At 43.1% G+C, this 22,293-nt stretch overlaps 1 protein-coding gene across 3 annotated transcripts in view; it reads left to right on the forward strand.

The window, feature by feature from the left end:
* The window catches only part of adamtsl3 (ADAMTS like 3), a 70,901-nt gene that overhangs the window by 11,942 nt on the left and 36,666 nt on the right, over positions 1 to 22,293 (forward strand). For all 3 annotated transcript variants that reach the window (XM_088424738.1, XM_088424737.1, XM_088424741.1), the window contains one exon: positions 17,493 to 17,609. In XM_088424738.1, the coding sequence (XP_088280864.1) occupies positions 17,493 to 17,609 (117 nt within the window). The remainder of the gene's footprint in view (positions 1 to 17,492; positions 17,610 to 22,293) is intronic.

Raw genomic sequence — 22,293 nt, forward strand, 5'->3', positions numbered from 1 at the left:
CATTATTGCAAACTTGCCAAATACATGAACATAGCAATTGCATAGCAACTGAAATCACAACACTATTTCCTGCCCCCCCCCCCCCCCCCCCCTTAATGGTCCCACCCTCTATGGTCAAGCGCCTTTTAGCCGCACGAGAAGAATAATAAAATTATTCGATTATTAATTATTATTATTAATATAAAAAATATTCTCGAGTCATGTCTGGTCTTGAAGGAGCCCAGAAATGAAATGACAATGCTTTATTGATAACTATCACCTCATCGCATGCATTGCCTAGGGGCCACCAGTAGATGGCAACGTTACAACAGAGGGGTGTTTTTGTCCTTAGTTCCTCCCGGATGGTCCACAGTAGTGAGACTTTTGCAGGTGAACACCTCCTCTTGCTTGTTCCCTTAGCAGGAGCTTTTTGTTTCTCACCATAGCATGTTGCACTCCCATCTGTTTCTTCCGTCATTGCAACCGAGCGTCCTTGATTTATTCCCGTCGCGTTTGTCCCAAGCCGCATCATCTGCTCGGCATATTTTTCACGCCGCTCACGACTCCTCGCGAGTTGGGCTCTGCGGGCTCTGTCCCAGTCTTAACCTCGGATCCAATACCGGGGCAGGAGATGCAGAGGGAGTGGCGCTAACGAGAAGGGGGTTCGCAACCCCCCACCCCACCCCCCCGTGAGGTCTAATTAGAGGGAAGTCCAGCTCCAAGGTGTGTGCGCCCGTGTAAAGTGTGAAACGGTACTTGGGGGAGTTGTAAAGGAATCGGCGCCATTTGACACTTCAGAGGGCATGGCCAGGAAAGAATGGATGAAAAGGTCAACGAGGATGTTCAAAAATGAGCGAGATGAACTGGGGATGGTTTTTTTTCTTAGCTTTCAACAAGGATTGGATCTAAAAATGTTCCGATAAAAGTAGAAAAATACAGTGGGCCCCCGGGTCGCAGCGTCCCTAGCTCACGATATTTTCACGTTACGAAGTGGAATAGCAAGTTTTTTCGTCCCCTCGTTACGTCATTTTCCCCACGTTACGGCATCGACAACAATTACCAAATTCAAACTTGGCGGTCAATGTGCGTGCGTATGAATGTACGAGTCGCACCACGGTTATACGTCTCTATATACTTCACTGCATACGTCACTAAGATGCTGGTCTGTTATTGGTCGGTGTCATGGTTTCACTAAGATGCCGATATACTAAAGACTTGATTTCGTGTAAGTGCTTACAATATCGTATTTATTGTGCAATTTAGTGCTTAATTCAAACTTGAATTGGTTAGCCATGGTTCCCAAGATTACTCATAACGATCAAAGGAGAAGTATGAAAATTAAGATGGAGATAAGTACATAAGATAGTAAGCAGTACTTACTATACTATTTTGTTATTAATTTTTAATATGTGTATAACATTTTGATGTACCTGGGGTTTTGCAGGCATTAGATAATTAACGTAGTTTTCTATGGCCCGCCATATGACGATTTCGATCCCAACTCTGGAACAGATTAATTTCTTCTGGCGGGGGTCCACTTTATACATTTTGTAATGATTTGTAAAAATGTGATCATGTGGATTATCGGACTTTTATGCTCTAGAAACATTTGTGAGATTCCAGACAAGTATCTCCCCATTTGGCTTATGACCCAATGTGACCTCAAAACCACAGTAGTATTTTTTTGCTGGCTAAAACAGCACGTTTGAGTGATCAGTAGTAACGGCAACTATGTCAGCTTACAAACTGCCTTTGAAAAGTCATTCAATGGCTCTCACGAGTCAATATAGAGCAGGCTGTTAGCCGCTAGCATTTCTCGCATCTAGTGCTGCTAGCAGCTAACGTTATCACTGATGCTAAAGGTGATGATGCTAAGCTAAGGTTTTGATGCTAAGGGTTTTTTTTCGAGAGCTCGGGACGCTGCAACCCGGGGGTCCACTGTATTTTTCTATTTTTATCTGAACATATTTAGATCCAGTCCTTGATGAAAACATCTCCAGTTCATTTTGCTCATTTTTGAACATCCTCGTTGACCTTTTCCTCCATTGTTTCCTGACCATGCCCTCCGAAGTGTCAAATGGCCACCGTATAAAACAATTTCAGAGTAATTAAGTATTTCTTAAGTTTCAGGGCATAAGTTTCAGGGTTATGTAGTATTTTTTAAGTCCGCATCATGTACGCTGTTCAGCTGTCGTAACCCGAAGACCTCGGCGTGAACTCAACCGCGAACTCATCGCGACCTTTTATATTGTTATTATTGTTAGATGTTTTCCACAAGCGTTGAGCGTGTTGTTCCAGTGCCGAGAGCTGATGAATGTCGGACCCGCACAATGACCAAACAAAAACCAAACGGCGCCCGCAAGCTGCTGTTGTTTCAAGGCATAGACTCCTTCCACGGCCTTTGTCTGCACGTGGCGGTAAATTTGAAGTGCCACTCTGGAATTTCGCCCCGGCATAACGTCGTCTCATGACTTTGTCCGAAAGCTTGCGCCCGTTGTGATCTCAGTGAGTAACTGGAAAAAAAATGCATTCTCGCGGGTGCCTGACATGTTAGAATCTGTCTTTGCGATCACCTTTATTTGACCTTTGTATATATATATATATATATATATATATATATATATATATATATATATATATATATATATATATATATACAAATACATATTTTTTTTCTAATCAATTTGCTCTTAATTTGAAAATAATGTGATGTTCTTGTCTCTAACGTCCAGTTCCTCAACATAAATTTTGTTTGTATATGTTAAATATAAAGAACCTAAAAAAATGTTTTGTTCAGAACAAAATACTTTAAATGGGAAAAACAAGGAACCGCTGTTAGAATATTGTTAAAATGTTAATGTAAAAATGTTAATCGAGTGACAGCTGTTCACTACGTATGCATTTACCGTTATGTATATATGTTCTAATTTGTGGTGACATTTTTTAATTTTTTTTTTTTTTGCGGAGGGAATATTTGATCACTTTTTAACAACGCAGGCTTACACAACTGCGCTACCGTACATAACAGTAAACAGTTGATTAATCTACTGGCAAATGTTTTATCGTTTTTTTTTTTTTTTTTGACTCATAACTCAATTATTTTTCACTCAACTTTTTTTAGAACATGATATCCAATGAACAAAATAGCTGGTCATGATATCAACTGTATCACGATACTATGGCCTGTGAGTCACTACCATGCGTTCTTGATTTACAGCATATTATCGCTGCTGACATTTAATACTTGGCACATACACGTAAATAAGCCACGAATGGGCTCCTCTAGCTTGGGGCTAATATTAAACTTTTATATTGCGTACTGTAATTACAAGTCTTCTGCAAAAGTGAGTGCAAAACATGTTAATTAGCAGCAAAATCCTGGCAGCTGCCAAGACATAAATTCATGTGGCCAATGAGTCTTTTTGCACAACAGTTGAAGTATTTATTGCTTTTTCCTCAACGCTCCCGAATGCGCTAGCTCGGTAATGAATAATGCTTACTCCTTCACTGTTAATACTGCGAGACTTGCTTGCTTGTAAATGCTGTGGCTAATTTGTGGTGACATTTTTTTTTCTTTTTTTTTTGCGGAGGGAATATTTTCCTAACAAGCACACTTTGCTTACACACAGGCAGTTTACGGCATGTTAGGACTGATCAGATTTTTCGACTGTGTCGATTTTGTTGCATCGGGTGAATTAAAAATGGGCTCACATAGGCCCTGTAATGTGCTAGCGTAGTAGTCAATGCTATTTGGTATTGAGTATTTCTATGAATGTTTGAGATGTTCCACTCTGTGAGTGGTTACTGAATGCACCTCGAGTGCAGTCCTCATTTATAAAAATGAAAATAAAAAAATAATGTTTTCAGGTCCCACTTTGTAATACCGGAAACACGCCGCCAGAAACACTCAGCTCGTTTTTGGTCTTATTACATTTCTTTTGATTCTTAGACATGGAAGCAAGAAGTAGTCCTAGTTTTGGTATGCCACTAGCGTAAATATTAAAGTAGGAAGGAATTTAATGGTTAAAATCATTTGTATTTGGACAGCAGGTGACAGAACGGACGAATGAGCCAATTATGTGATTGACATTCACATGATCCAAACAAGTGGCTTACTGACTGGTCTGTAAAAAAAAACAAAAAAAACAGGACGCCAGGACAAGACCGGGCTAACTCCACCAGGACCTGGGACACAAGGCTGAAAAGCGGGACTGCATACTGCACGACATACCGCACACAGTTGTGTGGCGCCCAAAGACTATAGTAAGGTCACGTTTCATTAAATCAAGCAAAAATGACATTTTTTATGTATCCGAGTTCCCCGCGCCATATTCTGGCGCTGACACGCCCCGCGCATTTGCATTGAGCTTGTCTTCTATCTCTGTGTTTTCCATGAACGATCTAGTTTTATGGACGTCTTCGAGCGTATGACACAAGCGGCGCACAGATGTATTTTTGTCGTAAATCCTGGTTCCATGTCATCATCCTCAGCCTCTCCCTTTTCCTGGAACTAATCGATTTCTGGTTTCCTGCGCCTCACTGGCTGGACTTTGCGAATGGATGACCGTCGCGTCTTTTGCTGGCCCTGCAGAGTAGAGGGAAGGTCACCGAGGGCAAAATGATTTCCTCTTATTGAAGGAAAAGGATAGGGATTTTTTTTTTTTCATGTTTGGTTTAAGTTTTATTGAAGGTTTGGCCGTGCCCTGATGTGTTTTGCCGGTGGACCCTCAGTGAACCCGCATGCCCGAGTTATCTGGATGACGTAAGAGAATCGGGGCAGATCCAGCACTTGTGTCTCATCGGTTTAAGGCACACCCAGCTGTTGTCGTAATTCTCTCCGTTTGAAAGGCCTTCTGTGCTTCTGTCTTCTTGGACTGGCCATGTCACTGGACGGGAACAGGATTGATCTTTCTTCGCTAAGATGGGTTCCGCCCTGGACTAAAACTCTCACAAACCATGAGTACCGTCAACTGATATCGTTGTCGTCAAGTTTATTGACGGAGACGGGATGAAAACCGTTGGCCATTAAGACCAAGACTGCAACAAAATTGAACAAAATGACACAAATGTTTTATTCAGCCGGGCACGGACAAAAATCCAGATCCCATCCCTGTCAAAAACCAAGACAAGAAAGGGCCAAATGCCTCAGATTCCAAAAAAAAGACCGGGACTCTTCTGAGACTAGTCTTGAAAAAAAGACCTTGAGAATCTTGAGATCTACATCACTATTAAGTGAAAAGCAAAACCATAAAACAAACACAATGGCCACTTTGACATCCACAAAATAAATCACGGATACCGCGAACTGAGAGTGTTGTGGTTAAGACCACAACAACCAAGGCCAAATTGAAACTAGAGAACCTAGAGACAGAGACAAGAAGCAAGCATGTTGGAGATCGAGACACACAAAAAAGAAAGAAAACACAAAAAAACTGAACAAAATAACTTCAATGTTGTATTCAGTCACTCTCGGTCAAAAATCAAGAGCGAGACCGTGTGAGACCAAGACAAAACTGAGTCAAAATTCCTTCGATTCTGTGACAAGACCAAGACTCTTGCAAATGTGGTCTTGAGAAGATGAAGACCGATCTTGAGATCCACAACATTAAGAATTGAAAAGTAAAACCAAAAAACACAAGCACAGTGGCTATTTTGACATCTTCTATCAGCGCTCAAGGAATTAAATTCTGTAAAATACACTGTCCAGCCACACCTACTCAAAATAAATACAGACCATGGTAAGATAGGAGCAGTAGGATCTAACAGGGTGAATCTGTCATGACCTTTGGCATCCTGGGTTGGGGCCCTGTTTTTCACTGGTCTCAAACCTTTATTTGTCCGTTCCTATGCAAAGTCCTTGATCGAGTACTGTCACGTCATTTTCAAGAGTCCGGCAACCCTCTGTCATGCGGTGTCCATGTGAGTCAATCTCTTCCTGCCCACCAAACCCATCAAGATTACCGACGTGCTCAGCAAATGTCCACCTGCTGAACGCGTCACGTTAACGGCCCAGACCCACTATGCAACGCAATCTCGTTAAACATCATCAGACTTTGGTCACAGAAACAATTTGGTGGTAATTAGGTTGAAATCTAAGATTCCAAAGTCTGTTCTTGAGTTTCTGAGATGAGTATGCACATTTCGAGAAGATTTTTCTGGCTTATCTATTTACTACTACTATTTTGTATTACTGACCGAAATGGCTTGATATGTTTAATTAAGATGCCTCCCTGTCTTTAAGAATGTTATCAGGACGGTCAATATCTTTCGTTCAATTGATTTTCATATATTTGGACCCAGTAACTTCCCCTGGACCCATCCATCCATTCATCCTCATCTAGGTACTTCACTTTCCTCATCCACTTCAGCCAGCTTCTTAGGCGGGATCCTCAGGGGTTCCCAGACCAACCTAGAGTCATAGTCTTTTCAGCGTGTCCTGGGTTGTACCCTGAGCTGTGACCCTCCTTCTGGTGGGGGGAGGTGTCCAGAAGGCATTCCAACCAAGACCGGCCTAGAGACAAAGTCTCTCAGCTTGTCCTAGGTCATACCCTGGGCTCTGACCCTCCTGGTGGGGGTAGGTGTTCAGAAGGCATTCTAACCAGATCTCCAAGACATCTCAGGTGACAGTGGTGGCTCGGTGAGTTCCTCACAGATGACCACGGACACCCTGCGGAGAAAATTCATTGAGGCCTGTGACAACCAGGATTTTATTCTTTCGTTCGTGACCCACAGCTTGTGACCATAAGTGAGGGTAGAAACTTGAAAAAATGAGAGCTTCCCCTTTGGGCTCAGCACCCTTTTCTGCTCAACAGACAGATACAAAGTCCACATCACAGCAGACGCCGCAGCGATCCGCCTGTCGATCTCCTGGATGTTTTTGGATCCGTCAGACATTTCCACTGACCCTCTAAGCTGCCATTGTCTTTTCGTAGCGAGCTTTGGTTTAAAAATTCAGCTCCGTTTTCTGTACAGCTTAAGCGCTTAAGATTCTCATTGTTGAGTTTAACCTGCTTGTTTTTTGAAAGGGGAAGGACGGGGTTAGGACAGAAGCCAGGGATTCTTCAGCACGCTTGTTCTGTAGCTCTGCCCAACATTGCCAAATTCTGCTCCCCACTGAGATGACCCTGGGCATGCGCTCCAGCTGTACAAACAAAGCCTTATTGCTGTACACACTCTCGTGTTTAAGCCAAGCCAAATCCAATTATTTAGCCGGCCTTGAGACTTCCCCGCCCCCTCCTTTCATACATATATTTGATTAAATATTTCAGTAGCACCTACTCAGCCACCATGTTCTGAGAAACTCGGTCAGGCTAAAACAAGTTTGGTAAATATGCACGACTGTTATTCTCTCTGCCGTTGTTGCGGCCATTCCGGCCGCTCCCAACACGTTAGCGTGACACATTTTTTCCGTTATTTTTTAAAAAAGAAATGTCAAAGTAAACAGGAATGGGATTCACATGCATTATTTGGCACACTATGTTTTCTGTAATCAGTATTGTGTATCTGTATTTGTCTGTATTGTGTATCTGTATATGTCTGTATTTGGTACACGCAGCAGCCACTTCAACCTGTGGGTCGGGGGCTCCTCCCACCTGCGGTCCCTTCTGAAGGTTTCTGATTTTCCCCAAATTGGGGTTTTGGAGTTATTCCTTCCCCTTCTGGGAGCTTTGACAGGGGATGCTGTTGTGTACCTACACCGAAAAGATGTCTCAAAGAAGTCCCGACATGACCTCTTTTCACCTGTGAAGCCCTTTGAGACTACAGTGATTCAGGGCTATACAAATAACAATTGATTGATTGATTGATGACGATCACCAGTCAACAGAAGAAGAAATGTTGTTACTTTCGATCTCTTTACGTTTGAGAAGTTTTCTTTAAAGCTGCTCCATCACCTTCACTGGCTGTGTTCCAGATGTCAGTGGTATAATTCATGCAAAAGCTCCTTGCTGCCAGACATCACACAAGAATGACAGGGAAGTTTGTATGATTAGTCAGCGTACTGGTAATCCTCCATTATGGACTACACGAGGTTACACACACGCGTTTTTGGAATGTCTTTTAACTTCCCCTTCTTTAATCTGTTCTTGAAAGCAGTGTTTTTTTTTTTCTCTGCTCCTTTTGGTGGCTACCTTTCAATGACGTCGCCTGAGCTAATTGCACCCTGTGGGATTTACGCTGTGAAAACAACGGCGGGACCGATTTACGCTGTCACACAATTAGAGCGGTGAGAAAAACTCAAGTGTCTGTGATCTCCGTTTCGAGAGCCTGTTCTCATGCTTGAGCGTCACCTCCCGAGTGACCGTTGCCTTTTATCATTAAAAGAACAACAGTTGGGACCAGGTGTTGCCTTTAGTGTCGTAAGGAAGAGGCCTATCTGACTGCTGGAAGCTTCTCCGCACTTAACGGAAGCCTGGTTTCAGTGAAGGTCGCACAAATGAGATATTCCAGGTCATCGGTGACGAATTCCACCAATTAAAGATTGCGGTATGCCGCGATGCTAAGATGGCTCCGAAATCGGTGTTAAGCAGCGACTGGAACTAAGTGAGCACGGTGAAAGTTGATGCTGGCAAATAAAAGTTTAGGAAAAATCAACAGAATAAACTTCTTGCCCCAGCACGCTTGTACGGGAATGGTTGCAGATTGCATTTTATGCTTAATGGTTCTTGCTTTCCAGCACCGAGGTTTCATTTCCTTCGTCGAGTGCGGTCGCGATTCGGGCCAAACGCTTGCCAGTTTTGTTCTTTGTGAATTTCAAGTAAAACGGCTCTTACCGCATCGGTCTTCTGGGAGGTCTGGCGTGGGCAGCTTGCTTAGGTCTGTGTTTTTGGAACTGCCATGCCTGATTTTGCAGACTTGCATTTTGATGGCGCATTGTTACAGCAGAAATGAAGAGAAGCAAATAGGTAGTGTCTAAAATTGTCTGAATCCTCCAAATTTCAGGCTTTTAGTTCTTGAGACTGAGTTCAAGTCCACTTTCAAAGAGACACGCTCACACCTCTGAATCAAAAGGGATTTTAAGTCGGTCTTATCTCTGTCTCAGATAGAGCGGGCTTGGGACGTTTGATCAAGACTGGTGGAGAACGCCGCTGTTGCCGTCACTGAGAAATTGCATGATTTGTAAAGGAAAACAAATTTGCTTGGATTTGAGTATAGTATAATCTAATATAGCAGAGATAGTTTTTGTTGAAAACACAATGAAAGAAAAGATATTGATGAAGTTGTTGCTGTTTTTTTGTGACTTCTCTTTCCGTTATGTATTCTTGGTCTTATATCGAGTCCCCGTAAATTTTGGTCTCTCTGGTTGTCTTGAATACAATTTTATCATGGACTGGTGCTCATGGTCTCGGTCTCAGACCAAGCAGACTTGGGGATTTTGACTAGGCTAGTACTACTGTGTTCAGGTACTCTATTGCATTTTTAGTGTTGCCTACTTATAGGTATAAGATTGGTTTCTTTCTACTATTTTAAAAACAACATAGCAGACATTGTTTTCATTTGAGATGAAGAGAAAAAAAACATACTGGTGAATTTTGTTCAGTATTTTTCTTATATACAAGCAGTCTCGGTCTTGTGTTACGTCGAAAAATCCATGGCCTAGTCTGTCCTTGACCTCTAAAAGTCACGAGTTTGTCTCGGTGTACACTTCCAGAATTTGTGGTCTACTTCTCATCTTGACCTCTAAAAGTGGCTGTCTTGTCTTAGTCTTTGCCGCAAAAACTTCTGGCGTAGTCTCATTTCGACCTCTGAAAGTCGGTCGTCTCAGTCTCCACATCCAAAAAAAATCTTCATCCTTTCTCGGTCTCTCAAAGTTTTGGTTCTTCACTCTACTTCCATAAGTCCTGGTCTACTCATCTTAACCTCTAAAAGTCTTGGTCTTGTCTCCTTCACCACTTTCAAAAGTTCTGTTCTAATCTCATCTCAACCTCGAAAAGTCTTGGGCTTGTCTTGTTTGTGACCTCCAAAAGTCGTAGTCTTGTCGCAATACTCTTTGTCCTTTGTCTTAGGGAGTGTGGTCTGGACCACAACACACTTCGTAAGGAATCACGTCTCTCTCATATGCTGTTTCTGTTGCAGCTGAGTGATAATTGAAAAATGACCAACTTTGCTCCAAAAATGCCTCTCTCAAGTCGCCATTTTTTTTCAAGAGGAATTTTATTAGCGTTATCTCTCAGGTCGATATAAACCTGCGCATCAACTCCTACTCATTCCATGATGTGTTCCGACGCGTTGATTCCGATTAAATTGGAACTTAATTTTCAAGTCTTAACACCTCCAAATGGTGGACCTCACATGTTGTCGTCAATGGTCCCGTCACTCATGTAAAGTGAACTGGCTGTCCTTGAACATGTGGGACATCGTGCCACCCAGCTGTCGATCTGAATCCCTCAACGAGGGCTTGCGTCTACGCAGTGTGTGGTTCTGAATAAAACCCATTTAGAATCCGCTGCTGTTTTCTTGTGTTGCGGTTTTCTCATGCTGCAACACCACCCATCCATTTTTCTTGCCGCTGTGTGGTCTTGTGCTCGATGGCTTCGAAACCACACCTTGCTTCATTACTGCTTATACCCAGCGATTATGGTTATTCAGTGCACCCACAACCAGCCTCATATGTCAATTACACCTATTCAGGAGAAAACCGCTGCACGGTTTTACTCATTTGCCAGCACGTGAACGCATGAACGGCAATGTGACGCGCTCGCCTGAATACATTAAACGTTTTCACACTGGATTTTATTGGCAGCTTCTAATCTACAGGAGTGCATTTCTTTATCCATGAAGTCAGACGGGACATGAAATAGTCAAAATCATTAGGCGAATAGCTGCCCGATGCAGGGCTGTGTTACTCAAGTTGACTTGGACTCTTTGGTATTTGACTCAGACTTTTCCCAGACTCGGCTATTGGACTTGCAAAATAGTTTTCTCAAGTATACCGGGTCCAACTATGTTTATATTCCTGAAAATCAATGCCCCCCTTCGAAAGAAACACCGGTGTTATAAAATATGGCTTTACCGACCATTGACAACTAGCGTAAACGCAACGTCTTACAAAAATAAACTAACGTGAAGCAACCTGCAAGTTCTGTAAAAAGACTACGGACACATGAGGTACATTCTCCAACTTTTGTGGTTGGGAAAAAAGTATATTCCTGTCTTAAGCTTCAGTCTTGATTTTATCTGAACTCAGATTTGGCCTATGGATCGCGTGGACTCGGATTTGACGCAAACTCATTGTTTTGTGACTTGAACCTGACGTGAACTCTGGACTTGGATTTGACTCGGACTCTGCATCTGGACTTGCAAAGCATTTCATCGACTCCACCCTGTCCTACCATGTCTTTATTCCTGAAAATTAACCTCCCCCTTGAAATAACGTCTTTCAGATGATCAAAATAGCTACCTGATTGTTTAATTCACAAGTGTCAAACTCCAGTCCTCGAGGGCCGGTATCCTGCATGTTTTCCGGGTTTTTATACCGCAAACGTCCGGGTGAGGACCTCGTGGATCCTTGCGATATGGACTCGACCTGGTTTCTGAACTTCGTGACTAAAACTTGACTGGGACTTTGACCTTTGTGTCTGGAACTTGACTTGGACTTGTTAAAGATGGACGTGACTACAATCTAGGCCTAAGTTTTAGAGGAAACCACTGCAACCTTTGCGTGCTGACGCGATGTCTCGGCTCACAGCTGAAAACACCGATTCCTGTGCAAAATCATCACGCTGATTTTGCCATCCCGGTGACCGTCGAATCCAGCCTATCATCTCCGCGGAAATCCCCTTGCCCCGTTCACCATCTAGAAACAAGCGTGTGTCAGTGCTTGATTTGAAATGAAATGATTTGTAGCATTTATTGCTCAATACGTAGCAAGAGATCCCTTGCAAGTTGTTGCATCATCAGAGGGAATTGGCTCCATCTGATCTTGATTTAATTAGATCGCGGTTCTAAATCTCCAGACTCTTTTATCTCTGCCCTCCGACGTTTAAATGAAAAACATTTTGAAGCGCTGCTTTGCATGAAGCTAAATGATGGATTGGTCAATCTGTTTTTGAACCCAAGGACGGAGGCGATCTCGGCAGAGGAGTGAAAAGATGGATGATTTAGGGGAAACAAAGTGGGGATTGTCCACCCCGGCTTGCTTGAGTTTCACATTCTTACATAATCTCCCGCCTGTGTTACACGCTGCAATCCGCTCCATGCAGGGCCAAGGCCATCAATCACGTAAAGAGTCAGTAGTCAGAAAAACAAGTAGCTTTTTTTTCATGTTTAAGTGGGTGTTATGGAGGATGCGTTCTGCTTGGATGTCATAGCGAAAAGTCCGACTGACGTTTTCCAGCTGCCTCGGCGGAACATCCGCAAAGCCGAGTCGATGCAAATAAGCTGAATTTTCCTTTTTAATAATCGTCTACGTAACATAAGTAGCTCAAAGTGTTGCTCCGGTCTTTGTGTAAACCTTCTTTCGGGATGTGACGGGCCGCGGCGCCTTGGCTTACATCACCGTGGGAACCGCCGTGGGTCTGTCATGACTTCCTGCCGCTGATATGCACTTCAAGCACCAAAGGGCCAAAGGTGTCAATTTCCTCAGTGGCATAAGCCCACGGATCCACCGAAGCCTTCGAGGGGCCGCTTTAGCCTTGAGTGTTCTGACTCTCCGATCGGGTGGTTGCTACTTAGTGGAATTGAACAGAATGATCCAAAAAAGATTTGGGTTTGACTTGGAGTAATTTTGTGAACATTGGAAGTTTTATATCTGGGCGAATGGCATTGGTATATATAGGGCCCCCCCAGGGTTCAGTTATTAGACCTCCTTTGTACTATCTTTCGCTCCAATACAGTGGGCCCCCGTGTTACGAGGTCAATCCATTCCGCGCTTGGGCTCGTTAGACGAATTCACCGTATGGCGGGCAATCCAAACCTATGTTTAATAGCTAATGCGTTTAGAACCGCAGGTAAAAACATCAACATTGTACATACATATTCAAAATTGCTACCAAAATAGTATAGTGAGTCCTACGTATACATAAGATACATGTAAACAATCAGAAAACATCATAAATAAAAAAATATAGAAAGGATTTATTCACCTGAGTGATTCCTCATCACGCTTGCAGTATTTCATCCAAGGGACGGCACATGGTAGCGCGATAACTAAGTGGTCGTGTCAAGATTAACTTGTTGTCACCATCTCGGGTAAATTTCAGCTCCCTGGGATCTTGTTTCAATGCTTTCCCTTTGATATGGATTGTTTTTGAAGTAAAAATCAACGGATTGGACAAAATGCTGCACAACGGTTCAAATGGTCGGAATTTTGGGACTTTCAACTCCTTAGCAGTGAATGTTCTCCAATTTCCACTTTGAAAGTGTGTATGCGTACCCCTGGGACTAGGTGAAGGCACTTAAATTTAAACAAGGTTTCTGCATATATCAACAAATCGAATTAGTTTTTTTGATGCTATGACACGGACACTTTGACTCTGACTGTAATTATTTGATCTCAGATAAGTTCTTTTAATTGTTCTCATTAGTTTTTGCTGTTAGATGTTGCTTTATAAAGAAATCTGCCTTGCCTTACCAACTTAGCTGCTGTTTTGTGAGCTGTCAAAGGGTTATTCTGAGGGCCTCATTAAAAACCTCCACATTAAATGTAAAACCAGCTATTACCGAACGGCACAACCGCACAGCGTCTGCTGCAGAGATTAATGTAAGTCGTAAATCTATTTTGGTCACGTGACATTTTCCCTCGCTCCGTAATGGCTTCTAAAGGCCTCCGGCGCTGGATTTCACAGGTCTTTCTGTTTGCGTTGTCCCACCACATAATCAGCTCGTAGATGTCGGCCCGTCGGGGCCACACACGTGGTCGGCAGGTGGGCTCAATCTGCCCATTTTCTTACGTTACAACTCTTTGGCCAAACGTTCACGTCGCACTGGCTTTTTTGTCAGGTCCGACGCGATGAACCGTGATTTATTCCGAGGCCGGGACACAGCCGGTATGGACATTATCGGATTGGCCCCACGTTTGTATTACGGTCCGATAGTTTGCGCTCCCGGACGCCAGCGGATAGTTGACGTGAAATGGTTACGGACAACCATCATAAAACCTGATGGATGCTATAACATTGGTAAGATGAGTTCTCCGGTTTCCCTTTCACCCCCTGCGCGCAAACCTTTACACTAATATGCTTTATTAGGCCCGTTTGAGGCTACAGCTGCTTCGACAATTACCACGTAGCGGCCTGGGCCTTCATCTGACTTCCTTCCAAAGGCGTTTGATCAGCTTGAAGAACGGTGTTCCCGCAAAGTTGGACGCATCAAACGGTCTCGATGAAGAATCCGCGTTAGGCGGACGGACGACACTCGAGAGACTGAGAAGTTGAAAGAAATTTGGAGCCTGGGTTTGAGACATTCAAAGTGGGTTTTGAAGAAGATTTGTAAGATGATTAAACAATCCATCAGGAACGAGAGAACGTGATGAAATTGCTCTTTTGCTCTCTCGGGTGTCTTGTGCGAAAAGGGAAATTTGTATCCAGGAAGACGATCCAAAACGGATGTCGAGGCCTTTATTAATCGCGGGAGATGCCATGATTAATTGACTGCTTATCGACAGCCAAATTAATCGATAATTACTTTTCATAATCGATTAACCGTCTCGAGATGGATTTGTCAAAATGCACAGAATTTCAGCCTTTCAACAATAAATCTCAGATGTCTTTAGTCCTCGTATAGTGTTGTAGTTCTTGAGCTGGGTCATAGTCTGAGGACCAGTGTCAAGACTATTTTTTAAGGAGGAGGAACCTGTCTTCAAAAAGACCCGATCTTATATAAATGTTGGATCCGACCTTAATCAAAGTCAGACCTGCCCGTAACACAAGTCCAGGTTTTAGGTCTTTGCTGGCTTGGTTAGTTTGTGCTGGTACATGTCAATGAAATACCACAAGGTGGTGGTTATTACCATTGATTCATGCAAGATCCTAGCTGTGTCCAAAAAGTGGCTTGAGGACCTTTTTTGGCCCTTCTATCATTTTAAGTGGTCCGGCAAATAAATGTTTTATATGCTGTAGTGTAGAGGTTTTCGAAATACGGTAATCAATTATTCCCAATTAAACAAGTAACCGCTTTTGTCTTCAAAACAAATTGGTGAATGAAAATAATCCATTTTGACAAGCTCCTGCTACGTGTCAAGCGGCGTAGAATTTTACGACAGATTGTTTCTGTTTGGGTTGGAAATCGAGGAATGGAATTGTCTTGCCCCGAAATGTTGTGAAATTTGTCTCTGAACACCCCGACATTTTGTGCATTTTCCAACGATATAGAAAAAGCTAGCAATGATTGAAAATTAAATGATTACTGTCTTGACAGATTTCGGAACGCTTGATAAATTAACGTACGATTTACAGTCCTTGTTTCCTTTGATTTTTTTTTTTTTTAACCTGGTCCACGGAGGAAAAAAAATGAGGCACCTGTGCGTTGAGTTGACTGCTTCCACTCGACCAGACTTTGAAATAATCAGCTGACCTCAGAGGTTAACGAGTCGTTGACCTCCCCATCTGCTTTATTTTTACCGTATGGCCTTTTTCACACCGACGCAAACATTCTATCCCTTGTGGATCCCCGTTGGATGTTTCCTTAACCTCCTTCTGCCTCATTTGATGTTAAAAAGTGATGACGTCACCCCGCGAATTTTCCGTTTTCGGAGGCGTTCCACGGGTTGTTTAGTTTGAGTCGTCAGCAGCGGCGGGCAGGGACGACACGCTTGGGTGCAAGGCCGGACGCTGTGGTGGAGGTCTCACGTTGCGTCCATATTTTGATAAAGCTTTCTCATGTTGCCCGTTTGTGTTTAAAAGAAGTCCATTAAATGTACATTGAGATGTTTTGCGGGGCTTTTGAAGCCCTGGAGAACACTTGAGAAATATACACTTGAGCCATGTTATTAGCTTTTCTCACATAAAGGAGTGGACTTTAGTGCTTTTCATATCATACTGGCATGACTCCAGTCTCGTCGTTTTCTTGGTGGCTGGGAAAAAAAAATCTGGATTAATACATTGGCCGCAGCTCTTAGAGCAGATCCGATTCAACCTTCTTTGAAGAACGAGATTTTCTCAGAGAAGGACTCTGGTCAAACACAATGTGCTCTCAGGCATGATTATGATAGTTTAAATTTGTCATTGTAGTATTTCTTTATTTTCAACTATTTTTTTTTAATTTAATTCGTTTTTATACTTTTAGAGCAGTTTTTTTTATTTTGGGTAAAATGCTTTAATTTAGATTAGGTTTTAAATTAGTTTTAATATTTGTCTTATTTTGAAATATATGGGGTATTTTTTTCTTTCCAAGTAGGAAAGGGGCAATAAATCAAATTAATTCAATTCGTTTGTCATTTTTAAAATTGAAGGTTTGAAAATCAGCTAAAATTTAGCTGAATTCGCCGTTTAGCAGCTAAATGGTGAAATCGGTGTTTCACAAAATTGGCAGAATTCTGGATGAGTGGTTTATATGGTTTATATTCATGTTAATAGTAAACTACGATTTAACTCATTCAGTGCCATTTATTTTCGGACCCTTCTTTACCTTAATGCTTAAAAATAAATAAATACCGAAAGCCTAGGTAATTCAATCTTATTCATTAATTTATTCTCAAGTGTTAGCGTAAAACAGGGCTGGAAAATAGTAACTATTGTAAACACGTCATGTAAACCACTAGTCCAGTATTCTGCGCACTTTTGCAAGACATTGATGAGCTAATTTTCACAATTTTTATTTTAAAAATGGCATGTTAATCAAGTTATTATATTCATAGCCTCAGCTATGAAGATTTTCCATATAAGGCAAGTTAAAGCTAGCTATTCATTACGCATGCTATACTCCTGTGTGCTACGGTATGTTTTTAAATGCTAACACTTGCTATACTATTATTATAATATCAGAAGGCACCATATTTCTCCGTGAAAATTAGTCAAGGAGACACGGGAGTGTGTTTTACCACTACACGTAGTTCGCTAACTGTTTTATGAAAGGACATCCACAAAAAAGAACCTTCTCTTCAATTTAGGGGCCTCGAAACGTCCACGTCCGAACGGTGAGGAATCCTCTCCCGTCGGCGCCGCGGGCTCAGCTCGCTAACTAACTTGGCAAGGATAGTTGACCCGTGTCATCGGAGGGTGTTTACGAGCCGCCGAGAGCAGCTGCGGGCCCCCCGATCTGTCGATCCCGGAGAATGCGGGTCCTGCTGCGTTGCTAATGGGCCCCGTCCAACATTCCTCCCGCCTGTCCCCGCCACACCAGACGGGATACTTGCTTATGTCCGATGACATCACATCCTTCCCGCGTTTGGCCCGTCGGGAATGACAGAAACGACTGGGAGCGAAAACCGAGCGATCCCGCATTATAAATGACTCACCTGCGGAGTCAAATGGATAATTAATGTTTGCGCAGTGCTTGGATTTACATTGATCTCGCACCGGGTCGGCGGTTTTCCTCGTTAGCCCGAGTACACCAGTGACGGAATTCCTTCTTTCCAGGTTGTTGCGGGGGCCAACGACGGAGAAGCCGTGTTCATCCGAGAGTTCAGCCTGATTCGACGAGACCACCTCTCAGAGGAGCCCCTCCAAGACGCCGGCCAAAAACCCGAGGATCCGGTAAGCGCTTTTTAATTCCACGTCGGGACGATTTGTAAACGTTGCTTCGTAATTCCTGTGGAAATGAACGGCCGTGTCCCATGGTGGCGAGAAACTGACAATAAATCAAACGCGTTCACGCGCGGGTGAACTCTGCTTGCTAATGATGTGGATGTCGTGGTGCTGTGCCGTGAAACAGCGCAGTGGATGCTAAAACCGCTATGCTGTTGCTATGGTCCTTGGGCTCCATGTCTTCTAGGATTGATATCTGACAGTACTTCTGAGAAGCTCTAGGTTCTCAGTGACACGCTGTCAGAACACGAAGCTTCCATCACAAGCTCTTCCTAATTTCATTCAGAGTCTAATTTTCTGAGTCTAATTTCCGAGTCTGGTTTGCAAGCGTGGTTTTCAATGCTGGCAGTGGTTACACTGAATCACATTTTTTTTGCACCCGACTGAGTCCATGTCACGTGATCACCTGGATCTGCTGAGACTGAGTCCTCATCTAGTACCTTCGCAATGTATTGAGGATCCAAATTGTGTGTTTTTTCAAAAACAGTAAGCCCTCGTTTTTTTGCTGTTCATGGGGACTGAAACCCCTCCGTTAACCCGACTGCCTGGCATGCAGGGAACCTTCACAGCACGTCTCTCCGCAGTATCGTAGAGCTTTTTTTTTCATGAAAAAAAAGTGTATCACTGTAGACCTAACCCAACATACAGGAAGATCTCTTATGTAGCAAGTGTAGCATAGGTTAAAAACGGGGACAAAAGTGTCTAAAATCTCACAAATGTTTCTAAAGAATGAAAGTCTACTGCTACGGTTTAAATTGAATGAGAAAAATATATCATGTGGTTTTGTAATTCATAAATCTTCTTTGATCAAGCCAATCCAGATATGTTTTCTCATCCAAATACCCAATTAGTCAATGGAATTTTTAGTGGGATATCAAAGGCCAAAATATTTGATAGCTGCAACCCTACTTCTGTTGTTTTTGAGTTAAATAACCAAGTTAATATTGCATGAAAGATGGCTATCACAGCGAAACCTTTGCGGGCCCGGAGGGCCGACAAGACCAAACGGCAACGAGTGATGTCACCGAGGACTCGTTTGGCCCGGTGTTGGCCCGGTGCGTCACGCTAACACGTCCTAGGACCAGGAGGCCGCAGACTCCCTGGAGCCATATTCCCGATTCCTCTCAGCGCTCACTTGGTCCCGGGCTCCATGTTCCATGTGGGATCGCGGTTCAATATTGAGCTTGATTTGCAGCCAAGATAAACGTAGCTTAATTAGCTAGCGCTCCGGGAGGGGAACGGCGCTCCCCGATGAGTATTGGCTTTGACTTCTGCGAGGACGCCAGGACCGCTTGCTGCGCATTACGGCTGACCTCGCCCGCACCCTTTACCCCGTCCCTCGGGAGAGGCGCCGCACGTTTGCTCTCTCCTGGTTTTCCCGCTGACCGCATTCCGACGTAGTTGAGCGGACTCGGCCTTCGGTTAGCATAAAGCGTATCGGCGCGCTTAGACAAATATTCCGAGTCGATCGAAGCGCGCGGGGGGCTGGCTACCGAAATGCGGGCCCGCTCGAATGAGTCAGCGCGAGGATTAGGAGATAATTTCGTCTTTTTCCACCCGGGGAAATGTTCCCAGACGAGTCGCTCCTGTTCAAGTCCAAAAGACGAATGCCAGGCTAGCCCAACTCTTTCAAAGCCCGGTTTGTAAGCGAGATATGAGACGCGGGAGAGGAAAAGCGTCGGCGATTGAACAAAAGAGGAGCGAGGTGGTGACAGGACGAACCGTGTGGATTTCTCCTCTGCTAGCTACCGTCTAGACGGCAAATGCGTTCATCCTGTCCCTCGGCCACTTTGAAGGGATTCTCTGAAAGGTGAGCTCGCATTTAGTCTCGGCTCCTGTTTGTTTGACGCGTGAGGCTTGGCTTGCCATCACTGCCGATTGGCGGATGTTCATCAACACGCGCATTTGACAAAAACAACAGCTAACTCATCCAGAACAAATCAGGAAAAAATTATGAAAGGAAGTCAAGACGACGCAAATGATTGCTGTTATCCTGATCAAACCCAGTCGGGATCAGACCGTCAAAGAGGTGCATTGTCAGTCTTTAGTGCTTCTGCGCATTTTGGCCGTTCGCTAATGCAGGTTTTAAAATTTGCTCCTCAAGCAGAAAGACTCAAAAAGATAACACACGTTTGGGCTTACCGTAATACTGTGCAGCCCCAACGTTTGCGGTTAATATGCGTTTTTCTCAGTTTTTCCCGCCACCAGGAGACAATCCACCGATAAAGCAAACGTGTGTATCTGTTCAAGGTGTCCATCTATGGAACAACTATGAAATAGAACCGAAAAGATGTGAATCAACTCCTGTGCTCAAAACGTGTTTTAAAAATATATTATTAAAAATATGAACATCGAGTATTAATAAGAGATTTTCTAAAGGTTTTTGACATGTAAATTTGATATATACTGTATATGATTGTATCTGTCTACGTATTTACTTAAAAACAATTGAAGAAAGGGAGACATATATCGATCCATTTTCTATAAATATGTTTGTGCTAAACATGCAGGCATGTTTGTTCTGATAACGATCGGATGTTCTTTTAAAAACGCAATTAAAAAGGTTAAATAAAATATTTTTAAAGAAAAAGTTGCTGATACCATCGTTCTGCCTAAATATTTGATGTTATGACCTATGGCTTATGGTACGGCGTAGCTTGTTTATTTATTTTTTTGCTCAGTTTTGGCTGCTGCGGCTTACGTATATGCCAGTGTGGTTTATCATCCAAAAAATGTGGTATTTCATTTAAAAAAAAAGTTAAAAAGTAGTGTTCAAATATTAGCCAGTGGAAAAAGGATACCATAATAGTACTTCGGAGAAAACAAAACACCGATGCAAAACCGTCTTGAAATACGGCTCTATTGTTTGTCCGCTTGTGGAGAAGAAGAAGAAGAAGAACAGGAAGTTACTGACCTTGTAGGAGCTAATAGGCAGCTCCACTCTCAAGTTTACTCCAGGAATAGTGTTGAAGCATTGTTTGTTATTAACTTTAAGGACACTATTACATGCATAATATATACACATAATGTATATACGTGAACTGTGGGGGCGCAATCACTTAATGGAATAATCGACAGGATCATCGATTTAAAAAAGATTCGACGGTGAGTTTCCCTACTGCCGAACCCGCCCGACGGCTGGAGTTGACCCCAGCTGACTTTGGGTGAGAATAAATCAAACTTGAAGCTTGAACCGTTTTCAACAAAAGTGATTATTTGCAAAGTCAGAAATGATGCCATTAAAAGCATGCGACGGTTCTGTCGGGACTGAGCCCATATTTGCCTTTCCCGACCTGTTTGCTTTTCTAAGCCGTGTATATTTACAAGATGCTGTTTGGACAGAAGCTGGCGAGCTGCGAATGCGGTGTGGAGCCACGTGGCGTTGGCCCGTCGGAGCCTTCTGGCATCCCCCGCGTGTTTGTTCCGTCAACATACGCGCTCAGTAAATCCCTGGCAAGCAATTGGACCACCCCCGGCTTGATGTGGTCTTGCTTTGCACTGCGGGTACTGGAGTTATGCTGTTGAGGTGCGAGGCCTCACCACAGAACAAATGTGGGTTTGTGCGCGGCCACTAGTTGGCCGGCTACCGTTGTGTGCAGTTTTACTCCCTGATACGCTCATGCTGAATTCGGGTCGCCACACCGTTTGCCTTTTGCGGGACCGGTGGCCCTGTGGTCAAAGAGAATGTTGGGAACCCGGTGTTGTGCAGCTCAAGGTTCGCCGACCTTTGACCCACCAACTACCAGCTCGGTTTAAATGGATTTTTGACTCTCGATCGCAGTGAATGATTTAACCTATTCGTTTCCCGCTCGGTGGAAATAAATCTTTGACGTCTGTACCGCCAGAGGTTGTGATAATCACTCATTTTTACTGTCTCCCGCAGAAAAAACACTCAGAACCCTTCCAAAAATTCTTTGTCAGTGTCAATGAGGATAACGCTGCAATAAAAAAAGTCTTTGTAAGTAATTCTCTTCATGAAATTAAATCCAAACTTAAATGGTCCACTTGCAGTCATCCAAAAACGGCAACCAAAAAAAAACGACAGGAACCGTTCGTTTTTCTTTTCAAAATAAGAGCAGATTAATTAGAACATGCAGCAACGTATGGCTAAAATGTGTCGCCTTTGTAAAATGAACGCCATTCTATTTATAGGTTTCATACGGATGCTCATTGTCATTAGTTACGCCATTTTCCGTCAGACGAGCCAGTGATAAATCAGATGATGTTACATGAATTATTAAAATACAACTAGAGGTACCACTAAAAATGTAGTTCCAAAAAATATCATAAATGGCATTTATGATATTTTATTTTCATCCAAAACTGCTTTTACAATAATTAGGGGCTAGTATATGACATCATTCATATAAAAGTAGAAAAAAGTAGAAACTGTTCATTTTAAGGCCTTTCCAAACTTTTGACAGGTACCCATCTCCGTAGTTACAATTCCATTTAAAAAGCCAGCAGGCTACGTACTGTAATTTCAATTGAAATGAAGTTATTATTTTCCAAAGTCACCAAGAGCCAGGACTGAATAATGGAAGCGGCAAACGCAGGCCCCAGTGGCATCACGTCATGTCACCCATCCTTCTGGCACCCCTTTTCCACTTTACCACGTCAAGTCACGCACACA

The sequence above is a fragment of the Hippichthys cyanospilos genome, chromosome 1 (genome assembly GCF_059441005.1).
Source record: "Hippichthys cyanospilos isolate Australia breed blue-spotted pipefish chromosome 1, RoL_Hcya_1.0, whole genome shotgun sequence".
NCBI lineage: Eukaryota > Metazoa > Chordata > Actinopteri > Syngnathiformes > Syngnathidae > Hippichthys > Hippichthys cyanospilos.